The sequence below is a fragment of the Papilio machaon genome, chromosome 27 (assembly GCF_912999745.1).
Source record: "Papilio machaon chromosome 27, ilPapMach1.1, whole genome shotgun sequence".
NCBI classification, from domain to species: domain Eukaryota; kingdom Metazoa; phylum Arthropoda; class Insecta; order Lepidoptera; family Papilionidae; genus Papilio; species Papilio machaon.
In genome coordinates, this window is record NC_060012.1 from 875,070 (window position 1) to 895,641 (window position 20,572).

The 20,572-nt window shown below is 32.7% G+C and overlaps 1 protein-coding gene across 1 annotated transcript in view; it reads left to right on the forward strand.

Moving 5' to 3' along the window:
• LOC106711564 (nephrin) overlaps nt 1-16,250 on the forward strand; it is a 197,915-nt gene extending 181,665 nt beyond the window's left edge. The window contains exons 12-29 of the mRNA XM_045684815.1: nt 3,934-4,070; nt 4,480-4,633; nt 6,096-6,233; nt 6,415-6,579; nt 6,912-7,070; nt 7,173-7,304; nt 8,014-8,094; nt 8,718-9,000; nt 9,903-10,138; nt 10,666-10,774; nt 11,207-11,376; nt 12,775-12,945; nt 13,531-13,721; nt 13,803-13,965; nt 14,451-14,572; nt 14,721-14,853; nt 15,212-15,318; nt 15,569-16,250. Of these exons, the coding sequence (XP_045540771.1) occupies nt 3,934-4,070; nt 4,480-4,633; nt 6,096-6,233; nt 6,415-6,579; nt 6,912-7,070; nt 7,173-7,304; nt 8,014-8,094; nt 8,718-9,000; nt 9,903-10,138; nt 10,666-10,774; nt 11,207-11,376; nt 12,775-12,945; nt 13,531-13,721; nt 13,803-13,965; nt 14,451-14,572; nt 14,721-14,853; nt 15,212-15,318; nt 15,569-15,811 (2,894 nt within the window). The 3' untranslated portion in view covers nt 15,812-16,250. The remainder of the gene's footprint in view (nt 1-3,933; nt 4,071-4,479; nt 4,634-6,095; nt 6,234-6,414; nt 6,580-6,911; nt 7,071-7,172; nt 7,305-8,013; nt 8,095-8,717; nt 9,001-9,902; nt 10,139-10,665; nt 10,775-11,206; nt 11,377-12,774; nt 12,946-13,530; nt 13,722-13,802; nt 13,966-14,450; nt 14,573-14,720; nt 14,854-15,211; nt 15,319-15,568) is intronic.
• Nucleotides 16,251-20,572: the final 4,322 nt, after the last annotated feature.

Here is a 20,572-nt window from a genome sequence, read left to right on the forward strand (position 1 = left end):
TTATTTTAAAACAGTTACCGTTACTTGAACCTTTATACCATTATCAGAGCGAGCGAAGCGCCCTATAAAGGTGAATATACACTAGAGCATTTTCTCAAGCATTTTTATGTAATGTAACGTTTTAACGAATGATATGATACAGGTAAAAGCATAGTTTCCAAAGCACGTCTGGTTCGTGAAAGGGTGATATACAACAACATATCATAGAGCGGCTCGTTGTTTTGTTACAAGTAAATGCTCGAGTCTATACCCACCTTAATATCCAACAATGTTTATAGTTTTGTGATACACTTTACTCAAAATCTTTTTACTCATTCAGATTAGAGCTTTGACACAGTTATTTCAATTTTATTTCTAAATGTGATTTGTATCGTAAAAACTATTTTATATAAAAAAAAGAAAATAGAAGATTTCATTTCATTAGAATTTCTAACGCCATCTATTAGAAAATGACAAAACTAATAATTTTTATAATCTATGCAATAAAAGATATAATTTTTTTTGTATTTTTATAGCCTTCCAAAAACAAGTCTTTGTTACTCTATCATTTAATTGAAAAAGCTTTTTTAGTTTAATTTTTATGTCACAATAGACGATAAGGCGTTAATTTACTTAATTTCGAGAGTGGCAATTTTCTTTTCAAGAGTAGCATTACCCTTAATAGAATTACGCCCCCCCCCACTTAGAGCAGTAAATACATTTCGTGTACAAAGGCGGCCATTACACTTCTTTGATTCAATGAACCGAGGCGTTACTCGACTAAATTCCCAATTATCGAGCCAACAGTACACCTGAGACTAGGGCTGCCCCAAGCACGTTCAGCTCATTATAATGAGTGTGCGAACGTAGTACTTAATTGCTCAATTTATATTGCGGTTGTGACAGCCCTGAAGTTTTAAAAATGTCTGCTACGAAGTGCTACAATATATTCCTTCCACTCATAATGGAAATTTTGCTAGTACATTTTGTGAGGAAAATTATAATTTACAAAATATTTTATAATCTGCCAAAAAACGTATCCTTTTTTTTTTTTTTTTTAATTTATTTCTGACCTGGATTCAAGTCCTTTGGCCGAAACGTATCCTAAATACTTAGGGTTGCCACTCGACAATCCAATTAACTAGTTCTACGAATTCGTGAGCGAAATGTGCTTTGAAATATTTTTTTCCTGTAACTTTAACCTACGTGACTGACCCAAAAAGATTTGCATTTAAAATTATTTACTTCGTACGTAATTTTAACTCGTAATTATTTTAACCATTTCTACTCTATACCATCCTAAAATAGTACAGTCACGTACATATATTTATGTACACTCATACACAGAACAATTATAAAAACTTTAAAAATTGTTACATTAATAACGCTGTTACAACGATACTTCATACATAATACATGGATTCCCATCTTGTCTACAAAAAGCCTTGTCATCGAGTCATTATTATCGATGTTTTGTTGCCGACTGTACCGTCATTAATTCTTACATATTTGTACCACATTGTACCGTTAGCTAGCTTAGTTGGAATTGAGTGCACGAGTGTACCGTTGGCAAGAAATCTAGTATGGAATTTCACTTTTCTTGTCGAGTGTACTCGTACAGTTTTATTGCAAGAAGATTGAAATAGTGTGTGAATCTTATTGTAACGTATAAGGACTATCATTTATTAAAATATATAACAAAATATTACACAAACACGCAAACAATACAATTTTAAAATTCTTATAATGTATTTTTTTATATTTATATATAAAGTCAAACAATATTTAAAAACTCTAAAAACTCTCTGTCATAAAAAAAATAATTGAAAATAATACATGTAAAAATAAAATTTGTAAGCACCGTCAACTTTACGTCTAACTTAACAGGGTTGTAAAAATAAACACAATAACCTTTCCGGTCAGGGGTCCTTAAATTAGGGCCGTATTTGCGATAGCGGTCCGCAACTGCTGATTCTAAAGCGAACGTGATATGAATACGGTAGCAGACCCAAAGTCTCGTAAACAGTATTTATTGTACGGTACGATTTTATATCGGGACTTGTTCATTTGATATTTTGTTTTTAATATCTTTATATACAACACTACTTTACATATTTTGTTATTCTGATATAAAAAGCTTTTATCTCTGTCATAAGTATTATAATTAAATTGTTTAAGTAGTAAATTGTTTAAGTATTATAATTATTACTATAATTAAATTGTTTATACAATGACTCAGTCACTTCAAAAGTGGAGAATATTCAAGGTCGCGTGACGTATAAACATATTTCGTTACTCGAAAGAGATGGAAGATATAACACATGTAGAGTAAAAGAGAGAGTTCATTCAATATTAAACGATATACCATTTATATTTTTTAATTTTATCGTAGTGTCGTCAGAAATCAATTGTCACTTCCAAAGTATTTAACTTGATTGAATGTGGATGGCTATAAAGGTAGAGAAGACCAAAGAAAGTATGGTTGGATTGTGTGAAAGAGGATATGCATAAGAAGGGAGTAAATTCAAATATGACAGCAGATAGAGATGTATGGAGGAGTAGTACATACTGTGCCGACCCTACATAGGGATAAGGGCAGGTTGATGATGATGACCTCCAGTATTTAACTTATGTATTAATAATTACTAATACAAAGCAGTACTTAATTAGTGGTCAGAATAGACAGGGATAGTATAATTTTATTACATCTGTAGTCCATTAGGGAGTTAATTAAATTAATAGGTCCATTCTATTCGTTGATGAACAAACTTTCATGTATTTGTTAATAAATAATTAGTCGATGTGATTTAAGTCTTAAGTAATATTAAGTTGGTGTTCTTAGTACTGTTGTTAGAACAAAAAAAAACATATTTTTTACTTTACGTAAGTTACTTTACGCGTAACCTAAAGTTATATTTTACCTGAAAAGATAGTAAAAAAATATTGTCTTGTTCGAGGATATAAGAGTTTTCTATTCGCGAAAAACAATTGTAATAAATCCAGTAGTTTTTCAGTTAAATTGAAACAAATTGTGAGCTATATTACCAAAAGCATATTAATATCAGGATTATTTACAGAAATTAAAGTATATTTTTATACAATGGAAACTGACTGTTAAAAAACAACACACAAGCAAAAAAAACATCGATCGTTTAATATTTTCTGCAAGTTATATTTCACACAATTTGTAACGTGCTAAAATTCCGTTGTATTCCATAAAACTTGAATACAAAAGAATGTTTATTATTTATGCTCAGCACAGCGCTATCTGTCGGGAGGAACCTGTGTACCTTTTTTGTGTAAAAATTACCTTAGTCTGGGAAAACTTGATATAATAAAGTACATATAAAAAAACTTAGTTGATAAAAACAGAATTTTATTTTCTTTATCCATACTATATTTTTTACTTCTAAATATAATTATTTTAAACATGTAATATTATATATTTATAATCTATATCTATATATATAAAAGAAAGTTGTGTTAGTTACACCATTTATAACTCAAGAACGGCTGAATCGATTTGACTGAAAATTGGTGGGCAGGTAGCTTAGAACCAGGAAACGGACATAGGATAATTTTTACCCCGTTTTCTATTTTTATTCCGCGCGGACGAAGTCGCGGGCAAAAGCTAGTATCATAATATTAAACTCATATAAAATATTATTTTACAAATTAGAATATTACATTTAAAATATATTTAATCATTTCTTTTAAGTTATAAATTAAATAATAACGAATGGTAAGACTAGAATTTTATCTCCGACACATAAACTTGTCAAACTAATCGCGAAATTACTTTAACATGACGCGTGTCTTGTGTTGCTGCGGAAATCCAGGACATTCGTGCAGCGAGATCTAGGAACTCTACCAGTGTTAAAAGATCTCTTTCTCTCTCTCTGACTGTAATACTCTCTTTTATATTAACTAATACCTTCTTCTCTTCTGTTCTAGATCCACCTAGCGCGCCGATGATCACCGGCTACGTGCCAGGCACCACACTAGCTGCTGGCACCGTGCAGAAGTTGTCTTGTATATCTTCAGGAGGGAACCCACTCGCCACTCTAACCTGGTTTAAGAACGATAAGAAGGTAAGGAAGTTTCTGCAGTGAATTATAACATGTATGTATATATTTAATAATATTGAAGTTTCTGTATGTAATATCAAAAAAAAAATCATATTTCATATGTATTTGCGTAGGTGATAACGAAAAACCGTTTTTTTTATATTTTTGTCTGTCTGTACGTCTATCCACAAGGCCGTATATGTTCCGGGTAATCTCCGGAATGGCTGGACCGATTTTGACGGGATTTTGACGCGAAGGTAGCGGATCATGGGGGCATATTTTTCTGCGATGATGAAGTCGCTGGCGACCGCTAGTTTTAAAATAAATTCTTCTTCACTATTAACCAAATCAGTCGCTTTAAATTATGTAATTCATCCCATAAAGTACAGGCGCGCACAAAAGTTATAACATATTTTTTTTTTCTTTCAAACAGATTCATTCAGTGTCAAAAGCAAGTGACAAATCCGTGTCAGCGGAAATATCAATTTTGACAAATGTAACTGACAACCAGGCCCAGTACAGATGCGAAGCAACAAACAGTGCCACTGAAATTCCACTGTTCGAGACTGTCACTTTGAATGTACATTGTAAGTTGTTATCTATTTTAAATCGTCATCCTGTCCTTTTTCTCTCTTACACACAGACATACACACGGCATATTTCCATACATCTCTGTCATAGTCATATTCGAATTCATTCGTTTTAGAGAATGAGTGAGTGGGCGAATGAATGGCATTTAATTTATGATAATTTCAGATGAAAACTGTCATGAAATTAATTTTAAAATATATACGTTATTTTTTTTTTGTTTAGCTCTCATAACATAAAAAATATTTTATATTATATATTTATTGTACTATTAGTAGGAAACAGTAGACATGTAACTACATACAAGGAGAAATTATTGCATATTATTATATTAATAAGATGCTTACATATAGGAAATTGAATATGTTACTGAGTGTTACGTAATAGCTTTAATATGACAGAGCGGGCAATTTCCACAGACTATTACGAGCCACAAACGAACCTCGTTAGATCAACGATTTCTATTTCACGGACATAAATTTGAACCAATCAAAAACAAATTAGAATCAAATCAGTATCCCTAACAATTATCTTCCCTAATCATATAATTGTCCGAGGAAATTGTTGATATTTTATATATAGAGTTTATAAAAAAAATATAGAGCATATATACTTGACTTACAGTTGGTTTCTGAGATCAAAATCTCTATATAAAATATATCCGTCGTCTTTGACTAAAAAGAGATAATAAAATGTTTGATACAAATATGTTGGTCTCAGAAACCCACAGTTATGGATGATTAATTTATTTGTATTGATAGTAGTTTTTTCTTATCTGTACTCTTATAGTTTGACTCTAAAAGTAACAACAGTAATAAAAAAATTAATTGTATAAATATTCAACTTAAAAAAAAATTATAGTTAATATTATTTTGTCGTAATATTTGCGATAAAAGTAAAACAATACTTATTTTGCAGTAACAAAATACTGCAGTATGTTGCAGCAATTGTTATAATTACATTTAATTTACACAACATACTGCAAGAAAGCTTTCTTTGTAACAAAGCAAGTATTTTAATAGCTAAAACAGTTGAAACTTGTGAGATTCATGTCGGTTGAAGCGTGAATACGGATCCTAACTTTGCAATTTTGTGAGAGAAATTTAATTTAAACTCTAAAACTCTCGCGATTTGTTACATCTCAGATAAGAATTGAAATTTAAAATTATCACAATAGACGAAATCTTTGTTAAACATTATTGTTTGTTAAGTTGAAAATATCATAATAAAAATTACTGAAATATTATGTTACAAAATTAATTTAAACCCATAAAATTGGTCAAGCTCTTTCTCCAAAAATGTCAAATCCCCTTCCACCCACACATCAAACCACCATGTTATAACCTACGAATTACAAATATTCGATTTGCTTTATATTTTTATAGTACGTATTTTGTATTAACATATGTTTTTGACGAATCTTTAACTTGCTTGGTAAATAAACTTAATGTATGTACACAGTCGCACCAGAAGCGGTGAAGGTCCGCGCGGAGCCATCAGAGTTGAAGCCGGGTACAGAAGCTACGTTGTACTGCGATGCAGCGTCTAGCAACCCTCCCGCTGCCCTCTCCTGGTGGAGGGATGGGATACCGGTGCAAGGTAATATGCACAATAAAATGGTCTGCAACAGTCCTACCTGATATTACATAGTGTTATAATTACTAGATCGACATATAATTCATCAACTGCCAGTTCGATGCCTGTGTTTTCTCAACACAGTTTGTTAATATTGTTCTATCAAACCATAAACATCAAATTACCTATTTTTATCTATCCCTAGGTCTTCCAATGCAGTTAAAGAAAGGTCTCCACGGCGGTACAGTTTCAACTATAGAACTGAAACTGAACGTGAGCAAGGAATTGAACGGCGCAGTATACACGTGCCAGGCTACCAATGAGGCACTACAGCGTAGTGTGCACGATGCTTTACCACTTAAAGTTCTTTGTAAGTCAACCTTCTGTTACTCAGAGACGTTTAATAGTTGCTAAGTACAGCTCCTATTAAATGTAAAGTTACGGGTTCCTTTACCATTAATCATTGATTGAAGACATTTGTCAGGAACGGGAAAAACGAACATCATTATCCATGACATTTTAAAATCTGATGTGAATTCTACTGTGGGATTTTTTATTTATAAATTTAACGCTGGCTATGAAAAGGTTTTTCGACCGGATTACTAGTTATTCCACTTTTAGACCAAATAATTTATAGACCACCCACAAGTGCTTACATAAACCTCAACAACAAACCAAAACTAATATTCCCGATACATCTAGACGCGCCAATCTTCGACGAGACAACACAAGAGACAGCAGTTGGTGTAGAAAACGAACCACTCGTGATAGTGGTGCGCGCGGATGGCAACCCGCCCAGCATCGCCTACACCTGGACCAAGGATGGCCTACCCATCACACAGTCGTCGTATAGCAGTTCAAGTAAGTTATACAAAATCCTTCAAATTTATAACCACATATGTCTGAAAACTATGACAGAATCTGTTAAAAATTACAATGTAACATAATTATTTTATTCGACAGACGATAGAATTATATCAGAAGGCAGTATGTTGAACATGACGCGATTGTCGCGACATGACGCCGGCGTGTACACTTGCGAGGCGGTCAACTCGCAGGGTGCGGCAACACTCAACATCACAGTGTCCGTCCATTGTAAGTTGTAATATTATAATTTGTAACATCATTATAAAATGTAACATCATTATAAATTGTAACATGTAACACGTATAAGTAGATATTGCTTGCCATCATCTATTATTATTAATAATACTTTACGTTGCTTAATATTGCTGAAAATTATGATATAGTTGTTATTAAAAATTCGGATTATGACACTTTATTATAAATTGTAACATTACAAAGTGACATTGTTATTTCTAGATAATTTACTTTTAAACTTTCCACAATATTTTGTAAATTATGTTACATGTAAAGATGTCAAATATAAATAAATTAAAATAGTAAAGACATAAGAAATCGTTAGTAATAACTGCTTATGAATTACCTTGTTAACTTTCTTAGAAATTGCATATGACCGTTCATTGCAACTTATTTTATAACCTCATACAAACGTTAGTGGAAATTGCTAATAACGCTGCAAGAAAATAGCATGTACCTTGTTTATACGTCGTTAAGAAAATCTGATGTTGCTTTGAATTTTTCTAGTAAAGGAAAATGTAATAAAATTTAAATGGGAAATTTTTATACGAAGATATTGGTCATTAATATTTTCAATACAAAATAAATAGAATTAATTTAATCCCCTAATTCCACTACTAAAATAAAACCTGCGTTTTTATAAACAGTGATAAGTAATTTGTGAGTGTAAAGATGTTTTTAACCTTGTTTTTTTTTATTTTAGACCCTGCAAGCATTAAAAGTGTAACACAAAAAGGTATAGCTAACCCAAATGAAGACGCCATATTGGCTTGTACTGCAACTGGTATGTACCAATAACTAAATATGAATTTCCACTAAACAAAACATATTGTTATTGCATTTTTTTCCAGTAGAATGAGAGGAAGGGATATGTTTTTGTAGTTGTATTTCGGCGATTTAGTTATTTCATCTGATGTCTTTAAGATAATAAATATTAAATCAATTTTTTTTTAAACAAACAGAACTAAGATAAAATCTACAGAAATAATTAGTGGAAATTTGATTAAAGATACAGAAATAGACAAGAAAATATTCTTCAAACAAGAATGAATATGAAACATAATGGTAATAGAGCGTCGATGGCTCAGGGGTTAAGCACTTGACTTGCAATTTGCAGGTCCTAGGTTAGAATCCCGCCATGTACCAATGTGTTTTTCGATTCTCGATTTATATATGTACATTTATCTGACGTTCTTACGATGAAGGAAAACATCGTGATGCTGCACATATCTGAGAAGAAATTCAATGATACGTGTGAAGTCAACCCGCACTTGGTCAGCGTGGTTGACTATGGTCTAGTCACCCCTAAATTGGGGTAGGCTCCGAGCCCCTCGGTGGGGATGTATAGTGAGCTGATGATGATGATGATAATGGTAATAGAAGATGTAATTTTGAATCTGTTTCCAGGTAACCCTTTAACATCGGAACATATAAGATGGGAACGAAAAGGTTATAACATGGATTCTAGAACAATTACATTTGAAACGAGAAATCAAACGAGTTATTTAACAATCGATAGAGCGACGAGAGAAGATGTTGGAAATTTCCAATGTGTGGTAGACAATGGTATTGGAGGTGAAACAAAACAAGATGTCATGTTGGTTGTTAAGTTTAAACCTGAAATGGATACTTCGCCCAATTTGGTGAAATCTGCAACCAATGTTGGTCAAGTTGGAAGACTTACTTGCAGGTAAGTAGCCAGACATAACAAATTAATTTTATCCTCCATAGAGCCTTGTTTTAATTACTAATATTACAAATGCGAAAGTTTGGATGGATGTTTGTTTGAATGTATCTCCGGAACGGTTCAATGGATCATAATAAAATTTGGCACAAATCTAGAACATAGTCTGGAAGAACACATGGGCTACTAATTACTTTTTTTTACAAATCTCGAACAACTTGTATTAAAGTCGAAAAATGTTCATATAATTTCAGTTTTAAAGTGGACTCAGGTCGATCTCGATCGTTCAGATAAAACTCCTACAAACATTTAGTGAGTTGAAATTTCGTTGAAAATTCGACCAGTAACGTTATCTTCACAATTTAAATTTGCCGAAGTCGGCAAAAGTTTTGTTGGAACTTTCAATAATCGGCAGAGAAATTGCAGTCTTTGGCTAAAATTTCCAAACGACGGCCTCTGAGTCTTTGTTCGATTATGTTTTTGCTTTATTTTTGTAGTCACGCTTTTAAACAATAAATTGTTTGTTCTTTGTATACACTTTTGCTGATAGAATTTTCTCGAGTTCAATTCTCTAAATATGACGAACAGATTGACATAATATCTATCCAGCTGTCCAATCTAAAACACGTAAATTCCAAAATATTTCTAGAAAAGTACTTTTGTTTTATATCACTTCTCTTTGTAAAAAAAAAACTTTTTGTTATCTTCGACTTCAGCAACGCACCTATTTGGTCTTCTATGTCCTATATTTATGCCAAATTTCATGAAGATCAGTTGATCCGTTACGGAGATACTTTCTAACAAACATCCATCCATCTAAACTTTTTTATTTATAATATTAGTAAGTTTACACCAAGAAAAGATAAATGTCATAATGGCATAATGTTTATATTATACGTTAATTCCAGATGTAAATCCGCACCTGCACCCAACTTCACTTGGTCAAAGAACGGAGCCAAATTACCCGTCAATACGTCCACTAAATATTTCGCTGAGTTTCACAAATCTGACGCAATCACGTACACATCTGTTTTACTGATAAATGACGTCACATCTTCTGACTACGGCTCATACGAGTGCGGGGCGAGGAATGACCTGGGTTTTAGTACTACGTCTGTTAAATTGGATATCACCAGTGCTCCAGGTATGCCCGGTCATTTGACTTTGTATGTTTTTTTTTTTGCGGCCATCTAAATTCACCGAAGTGGCAAGGCGACCGTTGTTTATAGACGCAATTTCAGATGTGTTGCCTATCTCTAATTGACGGAGGAGGGGACGCATTTAAATATTATATTTCCCCTTCCTATGCATTCCCTCCTCAGTTAAATCCATTTCCTCGTTAGAGGTAAAGAGTACTAAAATTAGGCTTTAGGCACCACACTCATCAGACTGTATGCGGAATTACTTCCGCTTTACGCCTGTCTTCTGTGTGGTCGTGGTATTGCAGCAGGTGAGGCATGCAACAGATATTATTGCTGGCGTCTACCACTGTTAAGATTATTATTATTTATTTATTTACCTATATGATAACCTAAATGATTTATTATAGCAAAAAGGGTTTTAGCAGAATTTCGCACGAAGTCAACAGTTGTCAAGATATCTGAAAATATTTATAAGAGATTTGAATATTAAATTGTAACAATGTTTTTACATATATATTATTTATTGCAGATTTGGTGTCATCTCTAATAGTAACGAACGTCACTCACAACTCGGTCACTCTGTCCTGGGTGCCGGGTTTCGACGGCGGTTTGCCTTCTTGGTTCAGGATTCGATTCCGGTGAGTACATTGTATTAAACATAAACTACTACATTACTTCAATACATTCTAGCCTGGATAAGCGGGAAATCTTTATAAACATTATCTGGTCCCAACCGAAGATCTCCACAAGCAAGAAACTCGGAGAGAGAAACCGATAAGGGAGAAAATTACCGCGGTCCCTTTGACTCTCGTTTATCCAGGTTTGACTGTATATTGATATATTTGTCGTTATTTAAAGAAGATATTGATGTGCAAAAACTGTTACACCCAACTTTAGAAGTGCCTGATTAATTATTTTTAGATTTTTTCTTAGTTTTTTTTTTCAATTTGGTACAGTTCTGATCGTACCCCAATCTTTGATATATAACAAGATTTTATATAAAACATATTTTAATTAGTTAGTTTATTTCTTTCACCTCGTCAAAGTAATAATAATTTACCTTACCACAGCAAAATCTACGACGATACATACAAATATGAAGACGTATCCCCGCGCAATGCAACCTCGTTCACCGTTACCGGTCTGGAGCGGAACACCGACTATGTCTTTTCTGTGATGGCCATCAACAAGATAGGCCAGAGCAAATACCGACCTGACGACACTAAAGCTACTACGCTTAGTAAGTATTAGTAATTAATAATAAATCCATTTTTTAACTAAAAAAACTTGAGAGGTGTCTTGGGACACCCGGATGGAACGAAGTTCCTTTCGATTAATTAGTGAAGGAACCAATGTTTATTCTATGAATAAAAAACTTAAGTCTTCACAAGAAGTACATTTTATTTCTATGAATTTTCGTTATATATTGTCACGTCGTTGCCATGGTGAAGTAGCGCTCATTCGTCGTTAAAATACTTACTATAGCAAAAAGTGTCGTGACAACTTTTCGTAAGAACTTTTTCCGTCTAGCTCCCTTTCACAACGCGCGATAAGGAACTTCGTTCCAAAAAATCTGACATTGACGCTCAGAAGAAACATAGGAATCGATTGACACCTCACTCGTCAAAACCTAATCAGTCTGTTACGCTTAAATAGATCACAATTGACTTATATAAACCTGTATATATTAACCTTTTATGTTATTGTGTTGTTCAAAAATATACTATGTTATGTTACTACTCATTATATACATATGTTGATTGTATTTTAACGTTATTTTTAGTTACATACAATTCATATATTGCAATCTATTAACATTTTATATTAAGAAAATTAATACAAAGTATAACATCAGCGACAAAGAAACTATTGTCGGCTAATACAAGACAAATATATGAAAGAAATACGAATAGATCTGTTACCCTTGTTTTCGCGTGACCCAGCTTTTTCTGTGCCATCTCTAACCTAGATAGAACATGAGAGACAGACAAAACGCGTATGCTCATATAGAAAATTTCACAAAATGAACATTGCTTAAAAGAAAACATCCATTAGACAAACGGGTAATAGAAATGTGTTACAAATATATGTACGTAAACTAAGCAAACAAATACGAAGCAAATTTCAATATTTTTTCACACACATAACGTTAAAACACAATCAACCGTTATAACAGTTATATAATAACCGTTAAAAATAAACTTTATTTCACGCATCAGACGTAATCCCATCATCAGTACAGTCAAGTTCAGAAGAATATAACTCTTATAATGTGCCTGGAGTTTTTATAATTACTGGTACAATAGTTGGTACAGCACTTATCTTGTTGAATGTACTGCTGGTCGGATTCTGTCTGCATAGGAGGACGAATAAACGAATCAGAGGTTTGATATTGTAATAAATAATTAGAATATTTATGTGTTTTAACGTGGGTTTCTGAGACCAAAATCTCCGTTTAAAACATATACAGAATTTTATACAGAGATTTGTTCTCAGAAACCAATAGTTAATGTGCTAATTTAACCAACACTGTAACGAAATAAATGTCTTCGTGTCGTAATTAAATTGGCACATTATTTGATGTTGTTTCCTTTTATTGTCCTAATTGTTTTTTTCTGTTTGTTTTTTTTTCGTATAGCTTCGTCAGAAGTAGGAGAATTGAACGTAGTATCAACTGAATACGTAGAATCATCTGACGTATCGAAATCAGTCACGTTATATGTTTGCGTCACCGGCGCCATTTTGATTTTGATTAACGCAGCTTTAGTAGCATGTTTTGTTTTCAAAAGACGAGCGAGACGGATGAAAGGTGAGATTTATTGTTTTGTTTCTTTTATGTTTCTGTTTCTATTGTCAAGCATGTTTCTAACTACTTTGTTTACTTTCATTTATTAAACTGTAGTATATGAACTAACTTCTGACAATGTACGTTAAAATGGAATTATAGTAACGCTCTTTGACTTAATGTAGTAATAATAAAAATTATGACTTATGGATAGACTTATAAAACTTTATTTAATTTCATAAATAAATGTAATATTTTTTAATTTTTAATGAATTACATAATGAAGTTGGTTCACAGAAAAACTATTGAAGTCATTTGCTAGAGAAAGTCTTGAGGCATTTTCTATTAGAATCCATCAAAACTAGTAGCAAATGTAAATGCCAAAAAAATGGCAAATTATCATTAAGACTTTCTCTAGTAGAAAATAACTCTACGACAATTATAGGAGTATTTCTTTATAATGAGATACATTTTGATTTAGATGACAACCTTCTTCTTATAAGCAAAGTAAAAAAAATCTTAAATAAAAACACATATATGTACCTTTATAAGGAAATACTCCTATACTAATAATATATACCAATTTAACAAGTAACACTTTCACCACAGAACAAGCGGGACAATCATCAAAATCAGCGACTATAGAAATGTACGCACCATCATCATACAATGACACAATGACTGGAGAGACATTGAGTTCCGTATCCGAGAAATCTGAGACATACTCACAAGACGAAGGGGAACAACCTCCACCTATACCTGAAGTACCGACAATGCCGAACCGACATATGTTGAATCAGGTTAGTTACAAAAAGCACATTCAATCGTTAATTTTTCACTATTGTCAACTTGTACTAACTACTGTCAATTATTGTCATCAGACGGAGTCATACCTTGTGGAGGACACAACCCTTTTGCCGCCGCCATTAGACTACCCGCCACCTAACTACGCGGCATACGACGGTGAGCACGCGCGCACGCTGCCTCACGCACCGCACGCGCACCGTGGTAGAGACAGCGGACATAACACGTTAGGACGTAGTGGTGAGTGATTTTTTTTTAATGTAATAAGTACAAAACAAGCCTTGGACAGATGAACTTTTGCTTTGTATTATTAGTGGTACCGATTTGCTTACAAGCTTATCTCAATGTTACCCCGGTTTTCATATATCGATGGCTCCTACAAATAAGGGACAATGGTCAAATTGACAACTTTTCAAGAGTTCAGCAAAACGTAACATTTAAACATGTAGATGTGTATTTTGTGCATGTTGTTAACTAAACTAAGAGGTAGCTTTTAACACAAAAAAGTAAAAATCACCAATTTATTACTTTGGCCCTTATACCTATACATAGAACCCATTGGTATGTGGTGATCTAATCGCAACGGTTTCGTAACAGCAAAGACATTAAGGTCTTTTAAGGAAAAGATAAATAATATCGCTATGCAGCCTGCCTATCAGACAGTAGATGTAGAAGATAAAAAAATTTGTTAAAAACAATAGATTAACTTAATATTATTGTTGCAGCTGGCAAACAAAACTACGTGGCGGCGCCGAGCCCCATGCCGCCGCTGGACGGCTCCTACTTCAACATGGCTTCCGACCGCTACCTCTCCTACCCACCGCTCATCGGCGAGTATTTGCAACAAGTAAGTCGAAAAGATGATAAATTGAAAAGACCAGTCTACTCACAATAACAAAATAAATCTTACCGCAGAGATTATCAAGTTCAGAACTAAATGGAATCTTAAACAAAGGGCACTTAGGTTCAATATTCAAAGTATTTATCTTCTGCAGCAGTCAGGTAGAACACCAACGCCCCCGCAGCAGTACGGCGCAGCGCCGGTGCCCAAACCCCACTTGATGAATGGCGCGCTGCAGAGCTCACCCTCACACATCGCCAGCCCGCCACTTAGTTACGGGTTAGATGGTAAGTGCGAACCAATTGAAGCCAGTACATCATAACCTCAAGTCTAGATAAAGACAAATCCCGTCGAAGCCAAGTCTGATTTCTACTAATTAAAATGACAAAACTCTGTTTTGTGTGATTTGCTACTTTCGAATCCTATTTCTCTAAGTTATTTGATATCACAGTGGATGCAAATTAAACTAAGGCTCTAAATAACTTTATTTGCCTCAAACAGGAGATTCTTTCAGATATCTCACATCTTCCAGAATGTTGTCAGCTCAGACACATCTTCACTGAAGTACTTGACTCTACACCATGTTTGATAGGCCTTAGTCAAACATGCTGGCTCAAAATATTAATAGTTGTTATTTATTGTCAGGTCTGGACCGTCAGTCTGCGGGGGGCACGCTGAGACGTCAGCGGCTGGAGAAGATGGCAGTGCCACCCCCTGATGTCACCGTACTGCACCAGGGGAACTGCAACCAGGTGATGGTTACACTATTTCTTGACCCATTCCGCATACATCTCTTAAGAAATTTTACTCTTTTCTTCGGAGGGATCGTTCTATAGGACTGTTACGTTTTACTAGACTTACATATTACTAGAGCCTTCTGGGTAAAGCAAATAAAGAATGATATTTGTAGATATTTAAGAATAACACCATATGATTATTTACTAATTGTAGCACTATAAAATCCAATAAACCATAAGTTAACCAGTCGTATTCTTCTTGCAGCACTCCCAAATGTCACAGACCCCGTCAATAAAGCAGCCTCAATCAATCCTAAAAGATCCATCAAGACACAAATACAACGCGTACAGCAGCCCCGTGTCCTCCAGCACGCCGCAGACCTCCAACCAGATCCTGACAGTTCAGAACCTGGACGTGCCTCAGTATGGTACTATTCGGAAAGAGAAGAAGCAGAACGTGACCATAGACGAGTCATACAACAAGAGAAGTGAAACACACGTCGTCTAAACCATAGACAAGTGAACGAGAACTAAAATCAAGTGAAGGAGAACCATAGACAAGTGAACTAGTGAGTGAAGTGTAAATATGTGAACTAGTTAAAATTTTTAGATAGATTTAAAAATTTCATTCAATGTGATACGATTAGTATCGAATGGTATCGAAGTGCGTGTGAAATCGATTCCAATATCGATTCGATAGACGTCCAAGACATTAACGGTTGTTTCGTATTCATTATTGTTAAGAGTGTACCGATTAACGAATTGTTTCTTATCGATTCCTGCGACGGATCTCTTTCTTTAATTAAGACATTTTTTTTTTAAGTAATAATTGTTACGGATATTGTCTTTTACATTAGAAATTTATGGGAAAATTTTAAATTTTCGCCCCCAGTTTTGAGGATTGTTCGTAAGGCGTTGATTCGCATATGTTGTTATTAAAAAAAATTTAAATATATTTTCAAAACTTTATTCAATGTGCAAACCTTGTTTATGGAATAATCTTTTTTTGTAATAAGGTAAAATGTTGAAGTGTCAATTGTTATATATTTTTTTTATTTGGCATAAATAAAATTTGACAGACTGTAAGAAAAAATCAAAAACATAATTTAGAAATAAGTACATACAAATGTCAAAAAAAAATGTTACACTAAACTTCAACATAGGGCGAGAAATAAACATGGCAGATCAAAATGTCCATTTTAAATTTACATAAGTTACATTGATATTGTGTCTTTTTGGTTGATATTTTTACAAAAAAAAATTGACTCGTAAAATAATTCTGACATTGTAAATATGATTTATCATTTTTCACTACATTATTTTTTTTAATCTTTTTTATTTTTGCGGAAAGAGAAACAAAAATTGACATTTCGATCTGTCGGCACTGATTAGAATTTAACTCTGAAAAGAAATCGACAGAATTGTGACGTGGAAAAATTTAATGATTGTTTTTTTTTTAATATCGGCTAGGGTTTCACAGTTGAATGGGGTTTAACCCTTTGTTAAATGAACCTTTATATTTGAACCCCAAAAATTGTTTTAAATAATCTCCGCTACTGTAAATAAATGTGAATGAAAATAATACTCAATTTGCGAACTGACAATAAATGATAAGATTTTTTTTAATTAACTAAATATAATTTATATCTCAGCTTAAATTCATTGTAAATAAATTATAATAATTGTAATTTTTCTATTAAATTAATAGCTTTTCTACTCCAAAATTTAATCGGTTTTAATATGAATACCAAAGTTTTATTAATTTTATTTTTAATTTTAAGCGACTTAATTATTTCTAATTATTTTTATCTTTCGTCAATTAAATGTAACAGAAATAGAAATAAACAAAAATAGACTGAACAACAACTGGCAACTTTGAAATTATAAAAAATCACTTTTTTTTCTCTTTTTTTAAATTTAAAAGAATCCATCCAATAACGAAATACGACTTTATATTTACAGATGGATCATATTTAATGTTACAACCAATCAAATTTGAATAAAAAAAAATTAATATTAACATTTTTTGTTTTATTTTCTTCCTTTCATTTTGTTTTTTTTTTATTGTAAACGAATGAAATATTCAATTATTAAGTACATATCAAAAGGAATGGAGATATTTTTTTTTCTTTAATTCGCTATCGTGCCAAATTAGTTGGTTAATATTTTTTTAACCATTTTTTGCGTAAATTCCAAATTAGGTAGGAATTGTAGCCGTGTTAAACGTCCTTTATATTAAGCGATAAAAAAAATTTAGTCAAGTATAAACCGTGCCTTATACTTTTACGCCATTTTGAGATTTAAATATCACTTAAATGTATTTGCCAAAAAAAACGTTAGATTTAAAATTAATGGAACGAAATTTTTTAGATTGTAAGCTAAAGAAAAACTGCGTTATTTCAAACTAAAATGTCGTTGAACTTCTCGAATTATTCTTAATTCAAAAATCGTCTTTAATTTTTTTTTAATTCTTACTGTTAAAAGTTTTAAGTTTTAAAATCATCTGGTATTCAACTCGACTTTGTCATTTGACAGGACAATTACGAAAACTATGCCAAAACAAATTAAAATGTCTGGTTTAATTTAAATTGTCTTTCTTTAATTAAATACTCTGAATTCTAACATATAAGAATAGTATTAGGGATACAGATAAAGAAAAAAGGAACAGATCGTTTCTATTAAAAAAAACACAAAGGCAACATGGAAAAAAGCCACACAGTAAATAGCAACTTACATTGGGCACAAACCACAAAAAAAAGTCCAGCAAACTTAACAAAATTTGAAAAATTAATAATTCACCAAATCTATTTCGGATATGTTTAATATCTTAAAATATTTTTTCTCAGCTATCTCTGCTAAAATTAACAGTGGTAGATCTCGCAACAACACTATTTGTTGGATGCACAAATGGGTCGGGTCGATCGGTGAAATACCACGACCACACAGAAGAGAGGCGTCAAGTGGAAGCAATTTCGCCTTTCGTCTGATTCGTGTTCGCCCACCATTTTCTTTTAAGGAAGAGATGGGAAGGGGAAGTGGATTTAAAGAGGGGACGCATAGGAAAATATCCTATTTCCGTGCATCCCATCCTATATCGATTAAAGGTAGACAACTTATCTGCGATGGAGGATGTCTATGTGCAACGGTCCCTTCGCTATTTAGGCGTATTCAGATGACATCTTTCTTGTTTGCCAACTTATGATATAAAAAAGTAATACTTATGATATAAACTTAGGAAAAATCTCAGATGAATTAATAACCTCCTTCTTTTTGAAGTTGGCTCATAAGAGAATTATATCAGATTAAAATATACTCGTGTAAGAAACGGTCAACCTTTTTTCTTTTCTTCAAAATATGACTGTCTTTTTTTCTTAATCTAAGTAAGGACATAAATACTATTTAATATTTTCTTGTCCTTTGCTAAATGGTTAGTTATTTATAAAAAAAATATTTAGTTATCATTTGCTAGTTGTAAAATGTTGAACAGATTTTGTGTGTTTTTACCAAAATCTAGAGCTTGTCATTATAGTATTAAGTACTAAATTATCGAAGGTTCAAAACATAATGTCAATATGTCTTATAGAATAATTATAAAAATAAACTAAATTAAAAAAAAATCAATGTTAATATTCGATGATAAATTGTGAATAAAATAATTCATTCGATCGAATAATTTGATAATTTTATAAGTGTTGCTAGGTTATATTTTTTTATTTTATTTTTTTTATAATTTAATTAAAATATTTACCTGATTTAATTTTAAGATTTAATTTTTTTTTCAACCCGAAATCATTGTAAAATAAACCCACTCACTAAGATGTTAAGGTTGTAAATCGTTTGGTTGCAAATGACTTTGATATTACGTACATAAGGCTCATGATGTGTAATCAGCATAAATCGGATTAAAAATATATGTTAAAAGAAGAGGCTTTTATTTCCATCCCTATCATTATATATCTTCTATCTTAACAATAAAGAGAGAAAACTTCAAGTTTTAGAATTTTCTGGTTAAAAGAAAATCATATTATCGAAAACATTTTTGTAATATGTACGTTGAAGAGCGTCGGTAACTCAGGGATTAGGCACTTGACTACATCTACAAGTCTTGGGTTCGAATCCCGCCATGTAGCAATGTGTTTTTCGATATACATATGTACATTTATCCGACGTTCTTATGATGAAGGAAACCACAAATCTGAAACGAATTTCAAAGATATGTGTGAAGTGAACCACCACTGGTTGACTATGACCTGGTCACCCCTAACTTAGGGTAGTCTTTGAGCCTATCAATGGGGACATAGCTTGTGATGTACTTATTTTTTATCGATGACAATATAGAGACAACATGTATTAACACAAATCTTAAAGTTAATTTTACAACAGGAAAGGATAAGCTACGTCATACATTGATAAAGGGGTGTTTCCCGTTAGGATGAAAATTTCCAGTCGAAAGAAAATTCTATTGGACCGATCACCCTAACAGGAAACACCCTAATGAAATAACATATTAAACTGAAATATCCAAAACTAATTCCTACGTGCATTTATTCAAGGAGCCTTGAGTTCCGCTTTAGCAAAATTAATATTCGACTAAACTTAAAGTTGGGAACTACACATAGTATGAGACATAAGTTCAACTCAAATGTTCTGAGCAGACGTCCGCAAACTGAACGCTTCTAGTGGTGCCTTTGAAGTTTCTAAGTATGTACAAATGTACTTACTAATTTAATTACAAATATTTAAGATGGGATTGACCACTGAAATAACTGAAGATAGTACGAGTACGTAATGTGCCTTAATCTGATTGAGATGAAACTGGGAGATGATAATGATCTGTGACAAAGGCAAACCATAATTAGCTGCCTAATTTAATGAATATTTAAAAATTCTTTTTTTACTTTTTACTCAACAGCGATAACTATAAGTTTTCAAACAAATTATTAGGGCAGTAGATGACAGCTGTTTTTTTAAAGTAAAATAATAAATTTCCCACAGTCGAAAATCCAAAGAAAACAAAAACAAATTTGTACCAGTACTTATTTCTGTACTGTAATACAACGGAAAATAATGTTTATTACTGTCTTATGGCAGCCCTAACCACAAGCAAATGTACGAACTACTTGATATTAAATCAGCATTTAACGAGTCAACAGCTTTAATATTGGAATGCAAAGTTTGAGTCCGGATCTGCGTATGTTAAATACGTTCCCAACATCAAATGCAGATCTATCCAGATTTTGGTACAAGTTATAAAAGATTGGCGACATTA